At 40.2% G+C, this 24,339-nt stretch overlaps 1 protein-coding gene across 3 annotated transcripts in view; it reads right to left on the bottom strand.

Moving 5' to 3' along the window:
• Positions 1-24,339, bottom strand: part of LOC126485155 (bifunctional polynucleotide phosphatase/kinase) — a 77,918-nt gene that overhangs the window by 33,060 nt on the left and 20,519 nt on the right. For all 3 annotated transcript variants that reach the window (XR_007587919.1, XM_050108824.1, XM_050108825.1), the window contains one exon: positions 1,042-1,320. Coding sequence is in view for 2 of the 3 variants with exons in the window: in XM_050108824.1 (XP_049964781.1) it covers positions 1,042-1,320 (279 nt within the window). In the remaining variant the exon portion in view is untranslated. The remainder of the gene's footprint in view (positions 1-1,041; positions 1,321-24,339) is intronic.

Below are 24,339 nucleotides of genomic sequence, written 5' to 3'. Positions count from 1 at the left end.
TCATCCCCCTGTTCTACACAGCCAATAAGAGAGCAGCAGGCAAAAGGTATGTTTGGAAGCAAGAGACAATACAACATTCTCACGTCAGTATAGAAGTGAAATCCCCTATTTATTCAGAAAAAAAACTGCTGCATTCTGAGGTCCCACTGTAACCACAACTTCAGAAATTGCAATACATTCGGATGAAACTGCCAAGTATTTGTGACAACGAAGATATAAGTTTCTCAGCTGCCCTGTTAGGACGATGACAATGATGGTTTAAAACAGTGATAACACAGATGACATGCTAACAAAACAAAAAAGATAACACAGATGACAGGCTAACAAAACAAAAAAGGCAGTGAAGATAAAAATTAATGTACACAATTTTTTATGTTTATTTCTCCTCATATTATCAAAATACAATCAATAAATGACAAATACGTGTAATGTAAACTTTTTAGGCAGATACTTTAAGTCAACAAAAATGAGTAATTTTTATGAGTCAGAATATGTTAAAAATATATTTTTTCCTAGGAACATCTTTAAAAAAGAGGGGGGGGGGGGGGGGGAGCAGCTCTTACGTTCAGGGTCATCTTATACTTTGGTAAACACGGTACTTCACTTATTATAGAGCCAAATATAAGTTCCGCAGAACTTTATTTAGTTTTACTAGTACTTTAGCTATATAGGGTATAAATTTTAAACTAGAATACATTGCTAATAACAAAATTTAACCAGTGTGAATGTAATGAATACTTCCTGCCTGACACAGATAAAAATTACTCTGTGATCCAACAGTGAATGGAAATATGAAAATAAATTACGTTATTGATTTTTATTTCCTTGAAGATGGCCATTGATTTTACAAAAAAGTAATTAAACTGAACCATTTATTATAGCCACTATTCACAGTAAGATTTTTCATCTTAAATTATCATCAGTACGTCCCCCAAAATCTTAGGACACTACATTATGCGTAGCTTCTACTGCCAGACTACATTAATTGACAATCTTTCAGTTTTTGCAAAAAAATCAATAAAATGTGCCTTATTAAATTACCTCTAGCTCATCTGTACACAGTTTTGTTCCTGCTGGTTCGCAGAGTGGCTTATCTTGCATCAAGGCAGACGGATTGAATTCTGGAAGATTGAACTGAGCAGCTTTATAACCAAGAAAATGTTCTTCTGGAGTGTAAAATTTTAATCCTATATTTAGAGCAAACAGGCGATCAGAACAGGAAAAGTCTTTCTTCTTTTTTGGTGCCCAATTTGCATCCCTGCCAGCTGCATCTCCACAGTAAAAAGATGCAGTCTTGTCTATAGCTACACCATCATTTTTCTGTAAAATCAAATAAACATAGGCAAACAAATTAATTTATGTGAACAAAAACATATCATATCCATTATATGACTGACAATAAGAAAAAAAACACAGATATTAACAGTCTGAAAAATGAAAATGTTGCAATTGTCACAGAACACTAAACAGCATTAGACTCCCTTTCACGTGATATTCTTGTAAAAAGATGTCAGATATTCAAATTGCTGGAAACATCACTCAGTATTTATTTTATTTATCTATTTATCGGCTTCAGGTTGTCATGGAATGAGTCACTACATAATTTATTAACAAAAGAATTAATAAAATGCAAAATAAACTGTGAGAGAGTATACAAATAAATAACACATTACAGAGAAAAGTTCAGGCACTGTGAGGAACTTCTGTAAGAATAGAAGGAGTGTGCTACAAGGAAATCTTTCACTTCGATTTGAATACTTGGGGTCACACAATTCCCCCCTCCCCAGTTCTGCTGAAGGCCTACTGAAGTGAAACCAGCTGAATAGTGCAAATCTTGCTGTGCAGTGCTTATTATTATTATTATTATTATTATTATTATTAGTCAGTATTCTGCCTAGTGGCAGGGCCATGTCTTCGTATGGAGAATTTCTGATTCCACTGTTCCCTGTCTTCAGCTTCTTCCTTCAGTCTGTTGCATCTCCTTCCATCTTTCATGTTGTTTAGATGTTGAATTCTTCTTCTTCCTCGTCCTGCGTTTCCTCTGTGTTTCCCTTCAATGACATCATGTATGAGTCCCTCGTGTCTAAGTACATGTCCAATCCAGTTGGCCTTTCTCTGAAGAATTGTATGCAGAATACTTCTCTTCTCTCCTACTCTTCGCAGTACATCATCATTTTTTATGCGATTAGTCCACTTGATCCTTTCCATTCTCCTCCAGCACCACATTTCAAAGCTCTCTAAGTATTTTTTCTCCTTCTTTCTCATGGTCCATGTCTCTGCTCTATACAGTGCAATGCTCCAAATGTAGCACAATTAGCAGTATTTTCCTTAATGCCAAACTCAACTTGCTGTCAGCAGAGTCCTCTTCTTGTTGAAAGCAGCTTTGGCAATGGGGATTCTTGCTCGGATTTCGTTGGTGCAGTGGGCATCCTTTGTAATAAAACTTCCCAGGTACTTGAACTGATTCACATTTTCCTGTTTCCGATTGTCAACAGTTATCTTCAAATGTTTCTCACGTTTTGGTATGCGCATCACTTTTGATTTTTTGATGTTGATTTCCATGGCATATTTTCTTCCCGTTTCCACCAAACTGTTCATCACGTGTTGCAGCTGTCTCAGATTTTTGGCGAGCACTACCAGGTCGTCTGCATACTTGATGGTATTGATGAGACGTCCTCCTACTTTAAAGTTTCCGCATCCTTTCAGCACTTCTCTCGCCAGCATTTCTCCATACAGGTTGAAGAGACTTCGCGACAGACAACATCCTTGTCTCACTCCCCTTCCTATTTCCACAATGTTCATTTCTCCATAGTTCAGTCGTACCTTTACCCTTTGTCCCAGGTACAAGTTCCTTATAAGTCTCTGATCTCTCCAGCTGATTCCTGTTTCCTTAAGGATGTTCATCAACATATTCCAATTGACTCTGTCGAAAGCCTCCTGCCAGTCTATAAAACAAGCGCAAACTTCTTCGTTAACGGCCAAAACTCTCTCTGACAATATCCTCATCATGCCAATGGCGTCTCTGGTCCCTATTCCTGTCCTGAAGCCAAATTGGTCTTCTCCCATCACTTCTTCGATTTTGTTTTCCAACCGTCTATTCAGAATTCTTGCAATGATCTTTGCCACATGGGATATCAGACTAATTGTTCTATAATCACCACACTTCTTGACTTGCTTTTTCTTCTCAAGAGTAACCGTTGTGACATCCAAAAATCTTCAAGCCATTGTCCAGTTTCATAGATTTTGTTTATGAGTTGTGTCAGAACTTTCAAACTTTCATTTCCGATTTCTTTAAGCAAATCCACTGGTATGTCGTCATCCCCTCTAGCTTTCCTACTCTTCATGTCCTTTGTCGCCTTCTCTACTTCCCTTGTCAGTATACTGGGCCTTTTTTCATCTTCGTCAATAGCTTCCTCTGGCTCTATGTTGATGTCATTGGGCGATGTTCTGCATCATATAGTTTCCTTATATATTCTTCCCATGTTTTCAGCACTTCCACTTGTTCAATAACCACTTGTCCTCTAGAATCTTCTATTCCGAACGTCCTTACACTTTTGTTCTCTACTTCTCCCAGTTCCTTCGTTTTCTGGTACATGACATTGTATGTTCCTCTTCTTTGTAGTTCTTCTATTTCATCACACATTTCTTCTAAGTACTTTTCCTTCGTTTTGTCTGTTTCCCTCCTGAGGGTGTTGTTAAGTCTTCTGTATTCTTCTTCATTAACATTTTTACGCTTCCTCCTTTCCTCCATCTTCTCCAGCATCTCACTGGTGATCCAGGGTTTTCTCGCTCTCTTTGTTTCCCTCCCAACTTCACTCTTCAGAGTATTTAACAAAACCATTTTAACATTTTGCCACTTATCTTCCGCACTAGCACTTGTATTTTTGTGTCTCACTTTGTTACATTTTTTCTCTAACGATTCTCTTACTGCCACGTTATTCTCTCTCAGCTTTTCCAAGTCCCATCTCTGTTTTCTCCTCCCATGCTGTCGGGTCTTCTTCAGCCTTGTGCTGATATCTGCAACCAAAAGGTTGTGATCCGAGTCGATGTCGGCAGCCGGCATAGTCTTGACGTCCTTCACACTGCCCCTAAACCTCTGTTTGACGAATATGTAGTCTATCTGATATCTGTTAATATCACCTGGGTTCTTCCATGTGTACAGTTTATTCTTCCTTTTCTTGAACCAAGGGTTCATCACCACCAAATTATTTCAGTGACAAAATTCCACTAGCATTCCTCCTCTGTTGTTTCTTTTTCCTAATCCATATTGTCCAACAATGTTTGATTCATTGCCTTGTCCAACCACACTATTCCAGTCACCCATGATTATGGTATTTACTTTTCCTGTTCCTTCAGACTGGATGATGTCTTCTATTTCATCATACATTTTCTTCGCTACTTCGTCATTGTGATCTGATGTTGGCATGTACACTTGGACTATTAGAATGTCTACTGGTTTTGCACTTATTTTCACAAACATTAAACGGTCACTATGGCACACGACTTTATTCACACTTTGCACTAATTCATTTCCCATCACTATCGCTATGCCACGTTCAAAACTTTTACCTCCGGAATAAAACATTGTGTAATTACCTGATACTATTTCACCACTATCTGTCCACCTCACTTCACTTAAACCCATTATGTTCACTTCACATTTGTCCATTTCTCTCTTCAGATTTTCCAGTTTTCGAGTGTTCCCATGTTCCATGTCCCAATCTTGAAATTAAAATGTTCATCTCTTTTGATGACACCACCTGAAATACTCCCCACCCGGAGAACCGAACAGGGGAGTAGTTTATCTCCAGAATATTTTACTCCAGGAAACGCCATCATTATCCTCCGTCTTCCTATGTTCAGGAAGTGTTATACAAGTGCACATCATATTTCTGTCTAGCATTGACTGAATGATGTTGCAGTTTCTTCTGAATGGGACAATAATATCAATAACAAAGCCCATGATGGAATATAAGTAGAGGGATGGCAAAATTGCCCCAAAATATAATACCAAATGAGATAAGAGACTAAAAGTAAACAAGTCTTTATGTTTCAATGTCAGAGCCAATGGCAATTATTCTTACAGTGAAGATAATAGCATTCACTTCCTGAATGTGAAACTATGAAGAATCCTCAACCCTAAGAATTTAAAATGGTTGACTTTCCTGAGGATTTGACCTTTTTGGGACAGTAAAGTTTCGCCTTCGCTGTAGTCAAAAACTATATGCATGATGTTTGTTGCAGTTAAGCATTAATCTGTTCTCTGAAAGCCATATGCTGATTTACCAACTACCATGTTACCTACACCATTTATACATTACATCCTATATCTTCCATAACACCACTTGTGTCATCTGCAAAGAGCAACATGTTCCAACCTGTGGAGAAGTATGACCCACGCAATCAAATACTTTCGTTAAATCAAAGAGAATACTTACTGTTCTCAACCTATTTGTTTAGCCTTATATAATATAATGTCGTGTGATGAGGGCCTCCCGTCTGGTAGACCACTCACCTGGTGCAAGTCTTTCGGTTTGACGCCACTTCGGCGATTTGCGTGTCAATGGGGATGAAATAATGATGATTAGTACAACACAACACCCAGTCCCTGAGCGGAGAAAATCTCCGACCCAGCCAGGAATCGAACCCGAGCCCTTAGGATAGACTGTTGCGCTGACCACTCAGCTACCAGGGGCGGACTTGTTTAGCCTTTATCGAGCCTGACACAAAAAAGAATAAATTGCATTTTCTGTGGGTAAACCATTCCTGAAACTAAACCAGAAGTCTGATAGCAAACTATGTGTACTGAATTTCTGAAAGAAAATTTCACTACTTGATTGTTAATTGTTCGTTCAGTTTACACAATCAACATTTCGGCCTTAGAGCCATTCTCAAGAGCATGTTGAGTTGAAAATTAATGAAGTGTACATATTATACAGTGCAGGGCATAGGAGCAGGCTATTATTACGTTATTTCTGTGTTAAAATATGTCTGATCCATCTGCCATCACTGAAAAAACATGTTTCTGAGATAGAGAGATATATATTATACACACACACACACACACACACACACACACACACACACACACACACACCTGTGAGATCCCTATTTCTGTTCATCAACTGACATTAACATATGTCGAAACAGTGGCAGAGAGCATAACAAAGCAGCACTATTGAGTGAGGCACATGAGCTCTGCTCTGCCAAGGGTATTACCAGGAAAGGGAAGGTGGATATTTATTTAGTTAAATGCTTATGTGTCCTTGTAATACTTGTTCATAACAGCCTCTTCTGGGTATACATTGTAATACTCCATACTCAGAGAGTAAATATAATCATTTTAGACACACAGTAAAATTTTGATCTCTCAACGAACACATGGCTGCATTATTATAAAATCATAATTCGCCAGTTCATGGAGACTTACATAATAGATGCCACACTGAAGCAACAACTTGCACAACCCATGTGAAGTGGCAGGACTGACACAAAACGCAGGAACTGAAAGATCCTGAGTCATAACTGCTCAATGACATTCTCTGCACATTCCTAAAATATGGAAGTCGCCATAATAGACCAAGACTGTTCAGTAGAGGAAGAAAGGAGGAGGTGGGGGGGGGGGGGGGGGGGGGGGGGCAAGTGACAGAGTGTGAGCATTATGGGGAGGGAGAAGAGGACAGTTGAGGGCAACTGGGTGGTACTGGGGTGGCTGAGGGATGGAACAGATTTGGAATTGAGCATGGGGGGAGGTAGGGGATTGGCTTGTTCCTGTGCCCTGTACTGTATGATATGTATGCTTCATTAATTTTCAGTTCAACATGCACTTGAGAATGGCTATAAAGCCAAAATCATGATTGCATAAAGTAAATGAACAATTAATGGTCAAATGGCAGACTTTTCTCGCAAAAAATCCTATACAACTGTGGTCCACCACGAAGGACAGACCATTCCGGGTACTGAGACATGCCACTAGTCTCCTATACAATTCTTTCTCAAAAACTGTCACAAATACTGACAGACCAGTCATTGTTTACTTATCTCTCTCCCTCACCCTTTACGAAGTAGGTTCCCCAATAAGTATTACCATCTGTCAAGAAACTGACCCCATCTCAGAAACACATTGCACAGGTGACTGAGCATAGAAATTTGTATGGTGCACTTATCTTTGTAACCCTACTTGAAATTTTATCATACCCATGAGTTTTTACTCTTTAATGACGTAATACTCGAGTCAATTTCACCTTTGTTTTTTCCTGTATCCACATATGATATAACTGTATCAGAACACCAGCATTTAAGAGTTCTGCATTTTTACTTGCACCGACAAAATTTTGATTTATTTTCGACAACTGACAAGATGTGATTACTAAATATTTTGCAAAACTCTGGTGGGCTACCTAACTGTTTTACTTTCATATAAGAGAGGTATAAGATGTTCAGCACTTACATTCAAACCTGATACCTCTATCAAATCTAGCAATGCAGTTTTTGTCCTAAGAGCTTTCTATTCTCTTGATATAATGGATTGTTTTAGCCTGTCTGATAATATTCTTCAGCACTCTGCATCATCCTCTATAGAGAAATTCTGCTACCAGGTTTTGACTGCCTTAATACCATGAAACAGTTCCTGTTTCCTGGTACATGATATTCCAATGCCATTAGTTAACCAAATTGGCTGTTTATCTGCCTACAACTTTTTGATGGGTAAGAGCTGTCAAAAACTTTGATAACATTTCAAGATATTTATTATATTTGACTTTCTAATCTGTACTGTAAATTTCTTGTGAAATCTACCATTCGAGACAGACTATAAATGTCTGCATTGTACATGGACTTATACCTCTAAATCTTTTTTTTTTTACTACTTTGGGATATGACTCTGCCTTGATTGCTTTCAGTATTACTATCTGTGCATCATGATCTGACAGGCCATACTAATTTTTTTCACATAATGTGTCGATCAACTAGACAACAGTGTAGGGAAATTACACTGACTGTACCAGATTGTAAAAGCCAAGTACATCCAATAACATTCCTATCTCCGAAGAATCGGTCAGAAAGTTTATACTGATATCCCCCATATAAAATAAACTTCACGTCTTTCTTAAAAATTGAGCCTTGGCCAACGTCAAGCAAGGAGAGGAAAGTCCTGTAGCCTGAACTGTGGGATTTGTAGAGGCCCACAATGAAAAGTTTTTTCCATGAAAATTCAAAATCTTCAGCACAACCTTCAAATACTTGGTCTTTAGAGTGATTTGATATGTCATCTCTTTTGAATGGAACACTTCATCTTGCATAAATGGCCAATCCTCCATCCTGCAACGAACTCCTTTCATCCCTTATATTCTGATATAATAAACTTACTGCACCTCCTGATCTGTACTCCTTATTTACTGAACTAACTTCCAGCATCAAAAGACCCTTCTTCAAGCAGGTATACCTCCTACGTGACTCAACCCTAAAAAAGGTCTAGTCCCTCTACAAACTATCACTGGAATTTGACCATAAATGAGATGAGATTCACCACTTATGCTGTCACTTATTAGCTTAACCAACCAACCCTTCCCAACCCAGTTCAGGTGTAGGCCATGTCCAGTAAAACTGATCTACACGTACTCTAACAATCTGTGCCTTTTCAGCAGTCATCAGCACTCGATCAAGCCCCATATTAACCTACCTCACCACACTATCAAATCTGTTCTGACTAAATCTGTTCTCAGCATTCAAAATGAAACGATCTCAGCATGTTCTATTCCTATTGCACTTATAACTGCCAGGTTCCACTTCCCTACACTCTCTATCCATACCTTCCCCAGTTCTGGTCTAGCTTCTTCTAACAGGGCCATAAGCAAGATGGAGTCTTGTACCAATGCTTATATGATGAGACTTACCAAACAAAAGCGCTGGCAGGTCGATAGACACACAAACATACACACAAAATTCAAGCTTTCGCAACAAACGGTTGCTTCATCAGGAAAGAGGGAAGGAGAGGGAAAGACGAAAGGATGTGGGTTTTAAGGGAGAGGGTAAGGAGTCATTCCAATCCCGGGAGCGAAAAGACTTACCTTAGGGGGGAAAAAAGGACAGGTATACACTCGCAAACACACACATATCCATCTGCACATACACAGACACAAGCAGACATTTGTAAAGGCAAAGAGTTTGAGCAGAGATGTCAGTCGAGGCTGAAGTAAAGAGGCACAGATGTTGTTGAAGGTGTACACGATCAAAGGCAGAGCCACGTGTGAAAGCACCCACGTGATTTACCAACTGACATGCCTACACTGTGAAGCTTTCTATGTGGGAATGACCAGCAACAAACTGTCCATTCGCATGAATGGACACAGGCAGACAGTGTTTGTTGGTAATGAGGATCACCCTGTGGCTAAACATGCCTTGGTGCACGGCCAGCACATCTTGGCACAGTGTTACACCGTCCGGGTTATCTGGATACTTCCCACTAACACCAACCTGTCAGAACTCCGGAGATGGGAACTTGCTCTTCAATATATCCGCTCTTCCCGTTATCCACCAGGCCTCAATCTCCGCTAATTTCAAGTTGCCGCCGCTCATACCTTACCTGTCTTTCAACAACATCTTTGCCTCTTTACTTCCGCCTCGACTGACATCTCTGCTCAAACTCTTTGCCTTTACAAATGTCTGCTTGTGTCTGTGTATGTGCGGATGGATATGTGTGTGTTTGCGAGTGTATACCTGTCCTTTTTTCCCCCTAAGGTAAGTCTTTCCACTCCCGGGATTGGAATAACTCCTTACCCCCTCCCTTAAAACCCACATCCTTTCGTCTTTCCCTCTCCTTCCCTCTTTCCTGATGAAGCAACCGTTTGTTGCGAAAGCTTGAATTTTGTGTGTTTTGTGTGTCTATCGACCTGCCAAGGCTCTCCTCTATTCATGGGTCGCCTAGACGAAGCCTTCTTGGTTACCCAGGCCTGCCAACCCAAAGTTTGGTACAGATTTATTGATGATATCTTCATGATCTGGACTCACAGTGAAGAACAACTCCAGAATTTCCTCTCCAACCTCAACTCCTTTGGTTCCATCAGATTCACCTGGTCCTACTCCAAATCCCACGCCACTTTCCTTGACGTTGACATCCATCTGTCCAATGGCCAGCTTCACACGTCCGTCCACATCAAACCCACCAACAAGCAACAGTACCTGCATTATGACAGCTGCCACCCATTCCACATCAAACGGTCCCTTCCCTACAGCGTAGGTCTTCGTGGCAAACGAATCTGCTCCAGCCCGGAATCCCTGAACCATTACACCAACAACCTGACAACAGCTTTCGCATCCCGCAACTACCCTCCCGACCTGATACAGAAGCAAATAACCAGAGCCACTTCCTCATCCCCTCAAACCCAGAACCTCCCACAGAAGAACCACTTGTGACAGGATACTTTCCGGGACTGGACCAGACTCTGAATGTGGCTCTCCAGCAGGGATACGACTTCCTCAAATCCTGCCCTGAAATGAGATCCATCCTCCCCACTCCACCAAGAGTGTCTTTCCGCCGTCCTCCTAACCTTCGTAACCTGTTAGTTCATCCCTATGAAATCCCCAAACCACCTTCCCTACCCTCTGGCTCCTATCCTTGTAACCGCCCCCCGGTGTAAAACCTGTCCCATGCACCCTCCCACCACCACCTACTCCAGTCCTGTAACCCGTAAGGTGTACACGATCAAAGGCAGAGCTACGTGTGAAAGCACTCATGGGATTTACCAACTGACCTGCCTACACTGTGATGCATTCTATGTGGGAATGACCAGCAACAAACTGTCCATTCGCATGAATGAACACAGGCAGACAGTGTTTGTTGGTATTGAGGATCACCCTGTGGCTAAACATGCCTTGGTGCACGGCCAGCACATCTTGGCACAGTGTTACACCGTCCGGGTTATCTGGATACTTCCCACTAACACCAACCTATCCGAACTCCGGAGATGGGAACTTGCTCTTCAATATATCCTCTCTTCCCGTTATCCACCAGGCCTCAATCTCCGCTAATTTCAAGTTGCCGCCACTCATACCTCACCTGTCATTCAACAACATCTTTGCCTCTGCACTTCTGCCTCGACTGACATCTCTGCCCAAACTCTTTGTCTTTAAATATGTCTGCTTGTGTCTGTATATGTGTGGATGGATACGTGTGTGTGTGCGAGTGTATACCCGTCCTTTTTTCCCCCCTAAGGTAAGTCTTTCCGCTCCCAGGATTGGAATGACTCCTTACCCTCTCCCTCAAAACCCACATCCTTTCGTCTTTCCCTCTCCTTCCCTCTTTCCTGATGAGGCAACAGTTTGTTGCGAAAGCTTGAATTTTGTGTGTTTGTTCGTGTGTCTGTCGACCTGCCAGCACTTTCATTTGATAAGTCACATCATCCTAGTTATAATTGATCCCATTTAGTGGAAAACATATATGCGAAAGTTACACAAAATAGCTAATTTCTTATTCATGCCATGTTTCAGACAGAATTATTATTCATTGTGTAATTTCAGTCACTAACAATACTGTAATTTACCTGGAAAGAACTTTTATAACCAGATATCCATGAATTAAGATTCATAAAAAAGCATGTAGAGGTGAAATTTTTAGCGAGCAAATAGAGGTTTGTTTCTCAAGTGAATTCGCTCATTTAAAAAGCCTTAATTTTCCTCTTTTCAACAAACATTTTACTTTTTTCAAACCCTTCCTATTTAGAAATATTGTGTTATATAAATTTTGAATTTTGAATAATGGTTATTTCCAAAATTTAATACAATACTTCCATGGCTCAGTTTTTTTTCTGATTCAACAAATGGCCAATTGTACTGGAAGAACTTGTTAGTTTGCTAATTATTCAATCTGGAGCAGTTTTCATTTTTAGTAACTTTTTGAAAGCTCTGTGAATCCCTGCAGAAGTAGAATTCATGTACATAAAATAGTAACTATACACTTGCTCTTTTTCTGGTAGGCCCGCATCTCGTGGTCGTGCGGTAGCGTTCTCGCTTCCCACGCCCGGGTTCCCGGGTTCGATTCCCGGCGGGGTCAGGGATTTTCTCTGCCTCGTGATGGCTGGGTGTTGTGTGCTGTCCTTAGGTTAGTTAGGTTTAATTAGTTCTAAGTTCTAGGGGACTGATGACCATAGATGTTAAGTCCCATAGTGCTCAGAGCCATTTGAACCATTTTTTTTCTGGTAATATAGATCATAGATAAATAGGCCCACTGTCTTGCTTATTATAGGTTTGTGTACTCTAAATTTGCAATGTTTTGATTTCATAATTAATATGTAATTTTAATTTTTATTCTTAAGCACCTATATAAGTGATGTGCAGGACAATTATTCACAGTCAGAGGCTACTCATTTTGTCAACAATATGTACTGAGTGTTGAAGACAGTCAGCACCCTATAATCAAACTGTCAACATCTCTGTGTCACTAGTTCATATCAGTCAGACAGTCCCAGAGTTAGCTGCTGAAATATAAACTTCTTTGTGAATACATAATCAGTACAAAAGTCACTTCATACTTAAATTGTAAAAATCATGTAATAAGTTATTTCATGTCCAGATGTACAAAGTAAACAGCTGCTATGTGCAATGACTAAGTTACTAAAATCAACTTGACATCATTTGCCAGTCAGAACTCTACAATTAAAGTGTACTGTAGAAATGGTGCCATTACCAGAACAATCATAGGGTAGGTATTGCTGACCAATGATATATGAACTGTCTAAATTATTAAATACATTCTGATCATTGCTATATTACTGGTGTCAATAAATGTCCAAAGACTGAAACTCTTACTATACAGTGTCATGTTCATCGTTTAAAAAATGTCACTCAACAAAATGATAGCAGGGAGACGAACATAAAACAGGAAGACCGACACACAACGAAGCGGCATTACTGCTGAGGTAAATTGCAGGTCAGTAACCCTACAGCTAGATTCCCCTGAAACCATTTGCTACACAACTCAGAACATACCCCCCAACCCACTAACATACCACAATTCATACACTTCTTACACATTGTAAAATTTTACATTATCTTTAAACAAATATGATGAACTGACACAAAACTTCACATACAAAAAACCATGCTATACACTACCAGTAACCTGTCTATCTTATCTTTCTAAAAACAGTTAAAAAATGAAAAATGTAAACTACGTGAGCACTAGCTATCCCCTGGGGGGTGGGGGGGAACTACTAATTCATAAAAATATATGAAAGTTTTTTTTTGGAGATTGATCTATACTGAAACTACTAATACTTAAAATGGTATTTGGTGAACTGCACTTGCAGTGATGACTTGCTCAGCTCTAGAGGCCAAAATAAAGATGCAGAAGTAAAAAACAAACACACTATACACATATAAAATTGTTTCAATACAATACAGAAAGTACTGGTACAACAGTCTCCACAAAATTATGGAGAGGTTTACAAGGTTTACATTCTGAAATTGCTTCTTTGAAATGTAGGAATTTATTTTTCTCCCTGCAGCATGATTTTCTCATGACCTTATGTAGCTTATTGTGTTGCAGATAACAAAATATCTAGTTTTTGTACGTAGTGTGAACACAATTAGTGGAACTGAAGATTGAATTGCCCCTTTCAATTAGTTTAGTTTAAAATTTCTGATATCCCCATCTCATTTCTTGATGTGTTGCCCTTTGGTGCTTGTCTTGGTATCTTTGGCCAATGCTCCTTTAGTACTTTTTCTGACTTTTCCACAGCACGAGTGGCTAGCATTGTCTAAGATTCACCATCCGTTGCTGTTGGAAGACGAGTCAAGTCCGTGGCTGGAGGTTACATTTACATGTCACATCAACAAGTGGGGCCTTTACCTAGTCATTTATATTACAGCTGTCTCCACAGCATCTATGGTTGCTTGCTGCAACGGTGCAATCCAGGCTTCATTTATCTTTAGACTTATCTCTTTCTTGTTGAAATTACTGTAGTGCTTGGGTATTTTAATGGCTTCCATTAACAAACAGATGCGGAAGTTTTATCCATAGAAAAACTCAATGTGTTGGAAAATTTCATTACATGTTCAGTTTCACATAGCGTGTGCTCCGTGATTGGCTACTTTTGTGTCACAATCTGCAATGCCATTTAGTTCGATCAACCTGCTGTTAATGCATCATTTGGTCATTTCAACATATAAAAGGCAATCAAATGAAAATGAGGCAGATGGAAAAAAAATAATCGCCATAACTGTTAATATATTTATCCCACTGTGTGACAAGATTGTCAATGCCTTCATGGAAAAATGTTTGCAGTTGCCTACAGAACCATGATGGAATCCACGGATGCACCTCTTCACCTGAAGCAAATCGGTTAGTGATCAAAATATGTAAATTGTAAGGGAAGAGATCGGAGTGTATGGCAGATATGTTAGGGCTTCTCAGCGAAACTTCTTCAGTGTAGTCAAAACAACTTTGGGAATATGTGGATTTCTGAAGAAGACAGACTAATCTGTTGAACCTGGTAAAATGAAAGCAAAATATCCACGCAACTGCTGACCAAATTTTATTGTGAACTGTATACTACAGTTGCTCAGGAAATAACAGGTACAAATAAAATAATGAACAGAATGGGCAGTGTCTTGAAAAAAAAGGCTAAAGATCAATATTTTTTCAATGACAGTAACACAAAGGTAATGGAATGACATGTAATTAATTCAACTGATGCTGTGAGAATTACACTACGAAATTAAACACTAAAAGTAGTAGATGAGTTCTGCTATTTGTTAAGCATTGTAACTGACAATGGCTAAAATATAGATTGACTCAAATATAGACAGGAAATAACAAGAAAAGCATTTCTGAAGAACTTAAATTTGCTAACACTGAATACAAATTTAAGTCCAACAGACAAATGCTGATGATCAGATGAGTAGATCAGATTACTAATGAGGTGAAACTGAATCGTGTTGGGGAGAAAAGGCAGATATGGTATAACTTGACTGAAAGAAAGGATCAGTTGATAGGACACATCCTGAGGCACCAAGGAATAATTAATTTGGCAAGGTAGAAAACCGTATGGCCAGGGAGGGGAGTAAAACTTGCAGAAGGAGACCAGGGGGCTTTACTGCAATAAGTAGGCTCGAAGAGATGTAGGTTGCAGTGGTTATGCAGGCTTGCACAGAATAGACAAGCACCATAAACTGCATCAAACCAACTGAAGACCACAGCAGCATACAGAAGGTTTGTTCGCAACTACATTGTTAAGACTAAAAGTATAAGTTTGAAATGCTTATTATTCGCAAATGAAACATTATAAATTGACAATTATACAGTAATTTGATGTGAAACATCAAATTACCATATAATTGTCATTATCATCATCAGCTGTTCCACCTTATGGCAAGTCCAGGCAAGGCACTGTGCCCCCTCTCCCTGTCTAGTGCTTTCCTCTTTGGTTAAACATAGCTATCACTTTTCTCCATGACAATGTCCATTAGATGGCATCTTATTCTTCCTTTCCCCCTCTAGTCCTTACAGTCAGATTTTGTTTATTCATCTCCCAGAATCTCCGAGTTGAGCTGTCCTAAAATATCCGGGCCTCAGCAGCCAGAGACTGCGATCATCTGTGCATGAGTTGCATTTGCACGTGTGTGTGTGTGTGTGTGTGTGTGTGTGGGTGGGTGTGGGTGGGTGGGTGTGGGTGGGTGGGTGTGGGTGGGTGGGTGGATGGGTGAAGCGTGTACGTGCCTATTTCTGATGAATGCCTTGTTGGCTGAAAGCTAGCTTTTTAACCTAGCTTTTTAACAGTCTTCTTGTCATATCTGCGACTCAGCATCTCCACTGTATGGTGAGTAGCAACTACCCTTTTCATAATATTGTCCTAAAATATGATAGATGTCCTTTGTGCTCACTTTTAAAGTACTCTTCAACTCCAACAGAGAGCACCAGCTTTTACTGATTAAGTCAGATTCAAGTAACAACATATCAGTCACCAAGAAATATTTATTTCTTGCCAAAATATGTACGGTATCATTGCTCATTCCTCAAAGACAAGAAAGTTATAACAGTATCATCTTCAATAAGTGCAGGGTCTTTTGACTGCCAGCAACTGATGAAGGAAGAGCTTCTGCCAATCCACTGTTGGTATGTGTTCAGTCTTGTTTATGCATGAAGCAAAACTTGAAAGGAACAGATAAGTTTTAACAAACAATTTCTGTGAGAGGATGAACATCACATGTTAGATTTCAGACTAAAAACCAGATATTAACAACTAAAGAGTGGGCAGGAGCTGTAGCTGTCTATCCGTTAGGTCCATATATTCTCTCAGCACACCTTGCTGTCCTCAAGAAAATTTTTTGAAGTACTCTTCCAGATTTGCTACATGCTGATCATTTGAAAATAATGGAAACATTGTGGTTTATGCATGAATGCACACCAGCATATTTCAGTCACACAACTGGAGATGCACTCAGTCTAACATATGTGATGACAGATGAATACATAGGGGAGGACTACGAAGTTTTCTGGACAAGAGTAACCTGCCTAGGTGAACTCAAGTTAATCATTGGACGGTTTTATCGGCCAACCAATTCCACTGTAACAGTTGTAGAGTCTTTAAAACAAAGTATTTTATGCTCAGTAGCACAGAGATACTCCGATCATGCAACATTACTTGGAGGCAACTTTAACCTATCAAGTATAGATAGGGAAGTCTATGGATTCACTGCAGGCAATGCAAACAGATAGTCTATAATCATGTTAAGTAGCACTGAGCACATTTTCCAAAAAATGTTCTGAGCATCTAGTTCATCGACCCACACATAATGAAAACATTTCTGATGTTCTGGCTCCACAAATGCCTGACTTTATTGACAGTGTCAGCATAGAGACAAGTATTGGTGACCACGATGTCATCATGGCGACAATGGTTACTAAAGTCAATAAAGCTGTCATGAAGGGTAGTAGAGATTTTAGGCTGAAAAGAGCACATAAGTAACTATTAGCCTCCTACTTAGACAATGAATTGACATAATTTAGTTCAGTACTATAGTTGTAGAGAAATTATGGGCAATATTTAAACCGACTGTAAATTGCAGGTTGGAGAAGTAAGTGGATTACGGACGGAAAAGATCCTCCATGTTTTAATAACAAAATATGGAAAATGCACAAGAAGCAGGGATTGTTGCATTCTCAGTTCAAAACAGAACGCAGAAATGTCACAAGGCAAAAGTTTGCAGAAATTCTTTGTCTATAAAAAGATCGATGCACGAAGCATATAACTCCACTGTCATACCTTAGTGGAAGATCTTCAGAACAAAAGAAAATTCTGGTCCTACGTAAAATCAATAGGTGGGGCCAAGGCTTCTATATGTTCTGGTACGGCAATAGAAGACAGCAAACAGAAATTAACAGTGTGCTTTCAGGTGATCTGCCAAATTGTTGTTTCCAATTTATACACAATATTTTGACGACTGATCCAACAACCTGGACTCCAATCAGACTGTGAGCTAATGTTGAACTCGCACCACTATTTACATCCGAGTTTGGCTCCCAACACCCATTATGTCTTTTAATGCTCTTTTGTTTTACAAAGCTTGCACTATATTCTGTGAAACACAAACTCACTCAATGTTTTCCAACTCTGGTGGATGTGTTGGCTGATGGATGTGTTGGCTAGTGAAATTTTAATCAATCGAGAGCCAAATCCTATTTAAATTGAAACCTGTCCCTGTTTATCACATTTTCTGACCCTTTATCTTGATCAACTCCCTAACCGTGCTGTTCTACAAACTTGGCATTTGCACTACAATATTTGTCTCATTGCATTTAATTTAATTATTATATATGAAGCAGTTCTTGGCGAGAGCTGATTTGCTTGGTAGTTTAGTCAGGTGTGTTGCTGATGTTCCTTGCATCTCTCCTCAACTGGGATACAATACACCCTGCCTTTCTGAGACTTGACCATATTTTAACATTAGAAAGAACGCTTTTCATCTTTCCTTGTTTCCATAGGAGTTAACCGATCTTTCCAGATAGTGGGCCAGCACAAGATACACAAGCAATTCTTTGCTTCTTTTCCTCGGTCTTTCTCAATCTCTTTCTCGGATGTTCTCGATTTTGACTGCATCGCCTTTTCAATTTGATGATCTGAGTACTCACTTCCTCCTAACACTGTTCCTAAGTGTTCTGATTCTGTGTCATGGCTCTCCTTCTCTGAAAGTGCTTGAGATCCATGCACCAGAGCATTTAGCACCAATTTGCTTTGTGACAGATGTTTATCGCTCAAGGCATGGTGACCGAGGTCAGCATGCATAGGTTTCCTATATAGACTATGGCCCAGGGATCCGTTCATTCTTCTCTTAACTAACCCATTGAGCAAAGATGCTTGGCCCTCTTCTTCAAGTTCCATTGTGAATTTTTGAATTTTATATTACAATTGATAGAGTTTAAATGTTCCAGGAACTCTTTAAACTGTTCCACTTCATGTGCCCACATGACAAATGTGTCACCCACACACTGACAGAAACATGTTGGTTTCAATCTGGTGCATTCTATTGCCTGTGCTTCAGAGAGATCGCAGCAAAAGGCCAGTCATGGCTTTAAATTTTGCACTTAAAAAGTCATTCATGCAGGAGGATTATAAAGACATACCATCATCTGACCAACGCACAGACTCAGCAGAGAACAAAATAAGTATCACTGGCTTTGAGAAGCAACTGAAAGAGTTAAAAACAAATAATCACCAGGTCCGGATGGAATCTCAATTTGGTTTTACAGAGAGTATCCTTTTGCACCGGCCCTTTACTTAGGTTCCACTTATCATGAACCTCCTGCCTGATGCAAAGTCCCAAGCAAATGGAGAGAAGCACTGGTGATTCCAGTATACAAAAAGTGTAAGACCAGATCCGAAAAAATAGACCAACATCCTTAACATCAGGTTGCTGCAGAGTTCTTCAGTATATTTTACATTTGGGTATAATAAATTTCCTTGAGGCAGAAAAACTTCTGTCCACAAATAAGCACAGATTTAGAAAGCATCACTCATGTGAAATCAGCTTGCTCTTTTCTCACACAATATCATGCCAGCAATGAGCAAAGGGAACAGTCCTGGACACCAGCTGTTCATCAGAGAAGGGTACCATCAGGATTGCTCCAGGGAAAGGTGATAGGACTGCACGCGTTCTCCACATACATAAACGATCTTATGGACAGGCAAGCAGCATTCTTACACTGCTTGCTGTATTACATTGTGGTGCATGGGGGAAGTGTTGTCTTCAAGCGACTGTTGGAGGATAATTGATAACTTGGCACTTCTATTTGGTGTGACGAATGGAAGCTTGCAACAAATGAAGAAAAATCTAAGTTAATGAGGATGAGTAAGAAAAGCAACCTCATAATGTTCAATTACAGTATTAGTGGTGAGCTGTCTGACACAATGATGCCGATTAAATACGTAGGAGTAATGTGGCAAAGCAACACAAAAAGGAACAAGTCCACATGGTCCGTAATAGAGAAGGAGACTGGTCGACTTCGGTTTATTGGGAGAATTCAAGGTAAGTGTATGGAGCCGATCAGCTGATTGAACCACGACTCCTATCCGCAAGCATAGGCCAAGGGACATTATATGGCCTCCTGTGTGAGCATTTGTTTCGAACTTCTCACGAACCCACTCTTCACTAGCTGTATGCAACCATCCTTACTCCAGGGAAGTTTATCTCATCTATAAAGGAGACTACTTACAGAAAAATAGTGTGAACCAATCTGTTAGTGTGTTTGGGATCGCCATCAGGTCAGATTAACCCTTTCACTGCTGAGTACAAACTCACAGTGGCGCATCTATGTGCTGTCACAACGGTCCACACGGCATTGCTCACAGTGCTGAGCACAATGTAGTGTGCGCCTGTTGTGCCGAGTCATTATCATTGCACGCTCTTCAGTATTTATTCTCACCAATAATTTCATACAATAAATTGTACTTTGAATATTCCTTATTTTTAAAGTTCCTAAAAGTAGGTAACATTATGAAGAAGCATTTTCCAGAATGTTTTTTTGTTTATGGCAATAATGTAATTCCTATCTCTCTCTCTTTCTTTCTCCCCCCCCCCCCCTTATGATGCACATGCATAAAGGCCCATGTTTCTTTTACTGGAAATTCAATGGTGCTTGGAAAGTACCTTTCTCGAAGCCGCAATGGATTTTTCCTGTCTGATTATTGGCCTCCTGATATGCTTTCCTTTCTTGGTGGTATGTCTCCAAAAGCTTATAAATGAGACAGTGATGAAATTCGGTGATTGAGGTTTTCTTTCCAGCAAGCACGTCTAAGGAGTAAAAAAAAAGAGGTTTTTGTAGCATTTCAGTACTTCAAGTACTGGCATATCTTTCCTGTTCATGCAAAATGCACTTAATGCATTTGTTGTTCTTTTATGAATGTAGTGGAAGAGAGAGGGATTTGTGTACCAACTGTTCACATATAGAGTGTGTTTTAAAGCATGCATTTACTAAGAACACCTTCAAACTTATAAATCGGACATTAGCACTCCTGGCACGTTCAGCTCCTGTTGCATATAGATGTCATTAGCGCTGGAGGCATGCCAACTGTGCACAGATATATATGCTGCTAGTAGTTAAAGAATTAAAGGGAAACATCAAAACAATTCAGGGACTTGCTGCTAAATCTGTTACTGGTAGATTTGATCAGCATCAGAGTCAGGCCCTCCCAGTAAGGTGGCACAACGCTGTCTTACTGAACAGAGATTATTTTGAAAAATATGATTTTGTAGCCGGATGAGTGGGGAATAACTGGTGTATTGGAATCCTGAATAAAACCAACCTGTTTTCAGAAATAAGTGTTGCATTCATTATTGAACACTCCTCATATTTTTCAGTATCTACTCAAATCGTTTTGCCATGTAACTCAATGTAATGTACACATTAAAAGGTGTTGATTACCAATTACAATTTGCAAAAGGGAGATGGGGAGGGGGGCTGGGAGGGGGGAGTGGCAGAGGCCTTCAGAGAATTGCTTACAGATGTTGGCCAGGTGTACTGTGATTGATCATGAGGAGAGGGGTATTCAGCACATTGTCGACTGACTATGTGATGGGTGCTGGATTTTCACTTTTCTAAAGTGATAAGGGCATGTGTGAGCAAGAAACAGCACAAGTTTAGGGACTCTTGCTTTGGTACTGTTGTGTAAAGAAGAGTTTTATGTCTTCATTGTAGGTTGGCACCAAATTCAGCATTGATCCAAAATAAATGGTACAATTTAAAACAAACAAAGACAAGCAACCAATCCCAAATTATGTACCGGTTGCTAAGAACATCAATATAATGGCTAAATAGACTAAACCTCAAGTTTAGTAAAGCAACAATCATTTCTAAAAGGTAATGAAAAATCTCCAATTAATACAAAAACACAGGTATGTTCTAGATCCAGATTCCAAGAGTGAGGCTCGTACCCTTTCTTGCCCCCCCCCCCTCCCCCCCTCGCAGATGACCTGTACTAAACAGGATGTAAATTGCAGACTGGCAATAGCAAGAAAAGTATTTTTGATAAACATTGATTACAAATTTATGTGTTAGGCAGTTTTTTTCTTAATTTTTCATGAAGGTATATTTCTCAGGTGTAGTCATATATGGAGATGAAATGTGTGTGACAAGCAGTATAGACAAAATGAAATAAGTTCTTTAAATGAGGCATCATAGAAAATTGGGTGTGTAGATCAAGTAACTAATTAAGAGGTACTGAGCTGAACTGGGGATAAAAGATATTTATGGCACAAAGTAACTAAATAAAAGAAGGGGTCAGTTAACATAACAAAAACCTGACGCAAGACATAGTTAATCTGACAATGGAGGCAAGTGTGTGCATGGAAGAGGTTTGGGGGGGGGGGGGGGGGGGGGAGGTAAAAACTGCAGAGGAAGACCTAGGAATGAATAACGAAATCAGTTTCAAATGGGGAGAGCAATTAACCACTAATGAAGAGGCTTGCACATGACAGACTAGTGTGGGCAGCTACATCAAACCAATCTTCAGACTGAAGACTACCACCACCACCACCACCACCACCACCACCACCACCATCACAACAACAACAAAAGAGAGTCTATTTAACTTTTTGTTCACTTAGAAAATAGGTACTACAGCATCTAAAACACAATAATTCATCTACACAGAGTTTTAAAACTTAGATATTCTATTGTTGTGAATACTTTAAAAACACACACACACATATATCTTATTTTCTTTCACTCCTTTTAGCCACTTGTCATTTGGCCTCTCTCTTGGTTTCTGTCTTCTGTTGTAGGACTTCCTTGTTTGTTATCCTCCAAACCTTTTCTCTTCTCATCCATTTTCATTACACCTATCCGACTTCTCAAAAATTGCATTTCACTTGCTCACACCTCACTTTCCTCTCTTCTCACAATTTTTTTTCACAATGACATAAGTGTAAGGTTCTAGGTTTTTTACATCCTCTGGGCTTTTCTTCTTGAAGACAGGTACAATTATTCACTTATTCCAGTCTTCTTGGCTTTCTCACTTCCTTGTGTACAGCTCTCTTAACTCTATACACCCAATGCATGGAAAAAGAGAGAAGTAAAGAGACAGTGGGTGTGTTGGTGGAACATGTAGTGCTGGAGTGGAAGCATGGAAGAGGATAGTTGGGTGAAGGACAGTGACTAATGATGGTTGAGGCCAGGGGGTTTATGGGAATGTAGGATATATTGCAGGGAAAGCTCCCACCTGCGCAGTTCAGAAAAACTGGTATTGGTAGGAAACATTCAGACGGTGCAGACTGTGAAGCAGTCATGGAAGGGAAGAATGTTGTGTTGGGCAGCGTGCTCAGCAACTGGGTAGTCCAGCTGTCTCCTGGTCACAGTTTGTTGGTGGCCTTTCATGCGGACAGGCAGCTTGTTGGCAGTCATGCCCATGAAGAATGCAGCACAGTGGTTGCAGCTTAGCTTGTAGATCACACGACTGCTTTCAGAGGTAGTTTTCCTTGATGTTGGCCTTCACCTCAAAGATGGCTACATCAGTACCTTTGTCCATATCAAACCTACCAAACACCATCAATACCACGACTTCAGAGAGCTGCTACCTATTCTGTACCAATAAGTCCCTTCCATACAGCTTAGACACTGGTGGTAATCACATCTACAGTGATGAGCAGTACCTCTCCAAATATTCCAAGGATCTTATTGTGGCCTTCAGAGGCCAAAATTATCCTCTCAACATTGTACAGAAACAGATCTCCTATGCATTAGCTCTCCAGTCACCCACAACCTCCCACAGTAACACAGTTCAGTCACAAATGAACATGCCCCTCGTGACTCAGTACCATCCAGGAATGGAGTAACTGAATCACATTCTCCAGCAGGGGTTCGATTACTTCTCGTAGTGCCCTGAAATGATGAATATCCTACCCACTATCCTTCCCAACCTTCCCACAGAAATATTCTGGCACCCACAAAACCTACACAATATCCTCGCCCATCACTGTTCCACCCCTGCTCCCAACCCCTTGCCTCATGGCTGATGTCCCTGCAATAAACCTAGATGCAAGGCCTGTCCCATACATCTTCCCAAAACGACCTACTCCAGTCCTGTCACAAGCACTGCTTATCCCATCAAAAGCAGGGCTACAAGTAAAAGCAGTCATGTGATCGATAAAGCTAAGTAGCAACCACTGCGCAGCATTATACATGGGCATGACAACCAACAAGCTGTCTGCCTGCATGAATGAGACAGCTGGACTACCAAGTTGCTTCACTTCAATGACTGCTTCACAGCATGTGCCATCTGGATTCTTCCTACCAACACAAGCTTTTCTGAATTGCCCAGGTGGGAGCTCTTCCTGCAATACATCCCACATTCCATAATTCCCATGGCCTCAATCTTCATTATTCACTGCCCTTTGCCCACCTATCCCCCATTCCAGCATTACACAGCTTTCTATTCCAACAATGCACCCACAGTCTCTCTACTTCTCTCCATTTTCTCTCCCTTCCCACCACCCCCCCCCCCCCTCCACGCACCTCTGCTAACCTCCCAACTGCATGTAGCTGCCCTACCCTGTCCCACCACGTTCCTGTATGCTCCCCCTGTGTTGTTGTGCTTTTGTGAATGGGGGTGTGTTGTCTACTTTAGCAGAAAGCCTTTTGGCTGAAAGTTTATTATTGAGCAGCATTTTTGTTGTGCCTGTTTGGAACTTAACATCTCCACTATATGAGTAGCAATCTGTCCTTTTCAAAATATAACCAATTGTGATAATTACTGTTTTTAAGTGATGTCATCACAGACATCTTACAAAACTATATTACATGTCTTGCCTTAAAACTAGCTCGAGAGATAGTCGTAAGCCCATTAGTGA

The sequence above is a fragment of the Schistocerca serialis genome, chromosome 6 (genome assembly GCF_023864345.2).
Source record: "Schistocerca serialis cubense isolate TAMUIC-IGC-003099 chromosome 6, iqSchSeri2.2, whole genome shotgun sequence".
In the NCBI taxonomy this organism is placed as follows: Eukaryota; Metazoa; Arthropoda; class Insecta; order Orthoptera; family Acrididae; genus Schistocerca; species Schistocerca serialis.
Note: the sequence above shows the minus strand (reverse complement) of the source record. Positions and strands in the feature narration are given on the sequence as shown.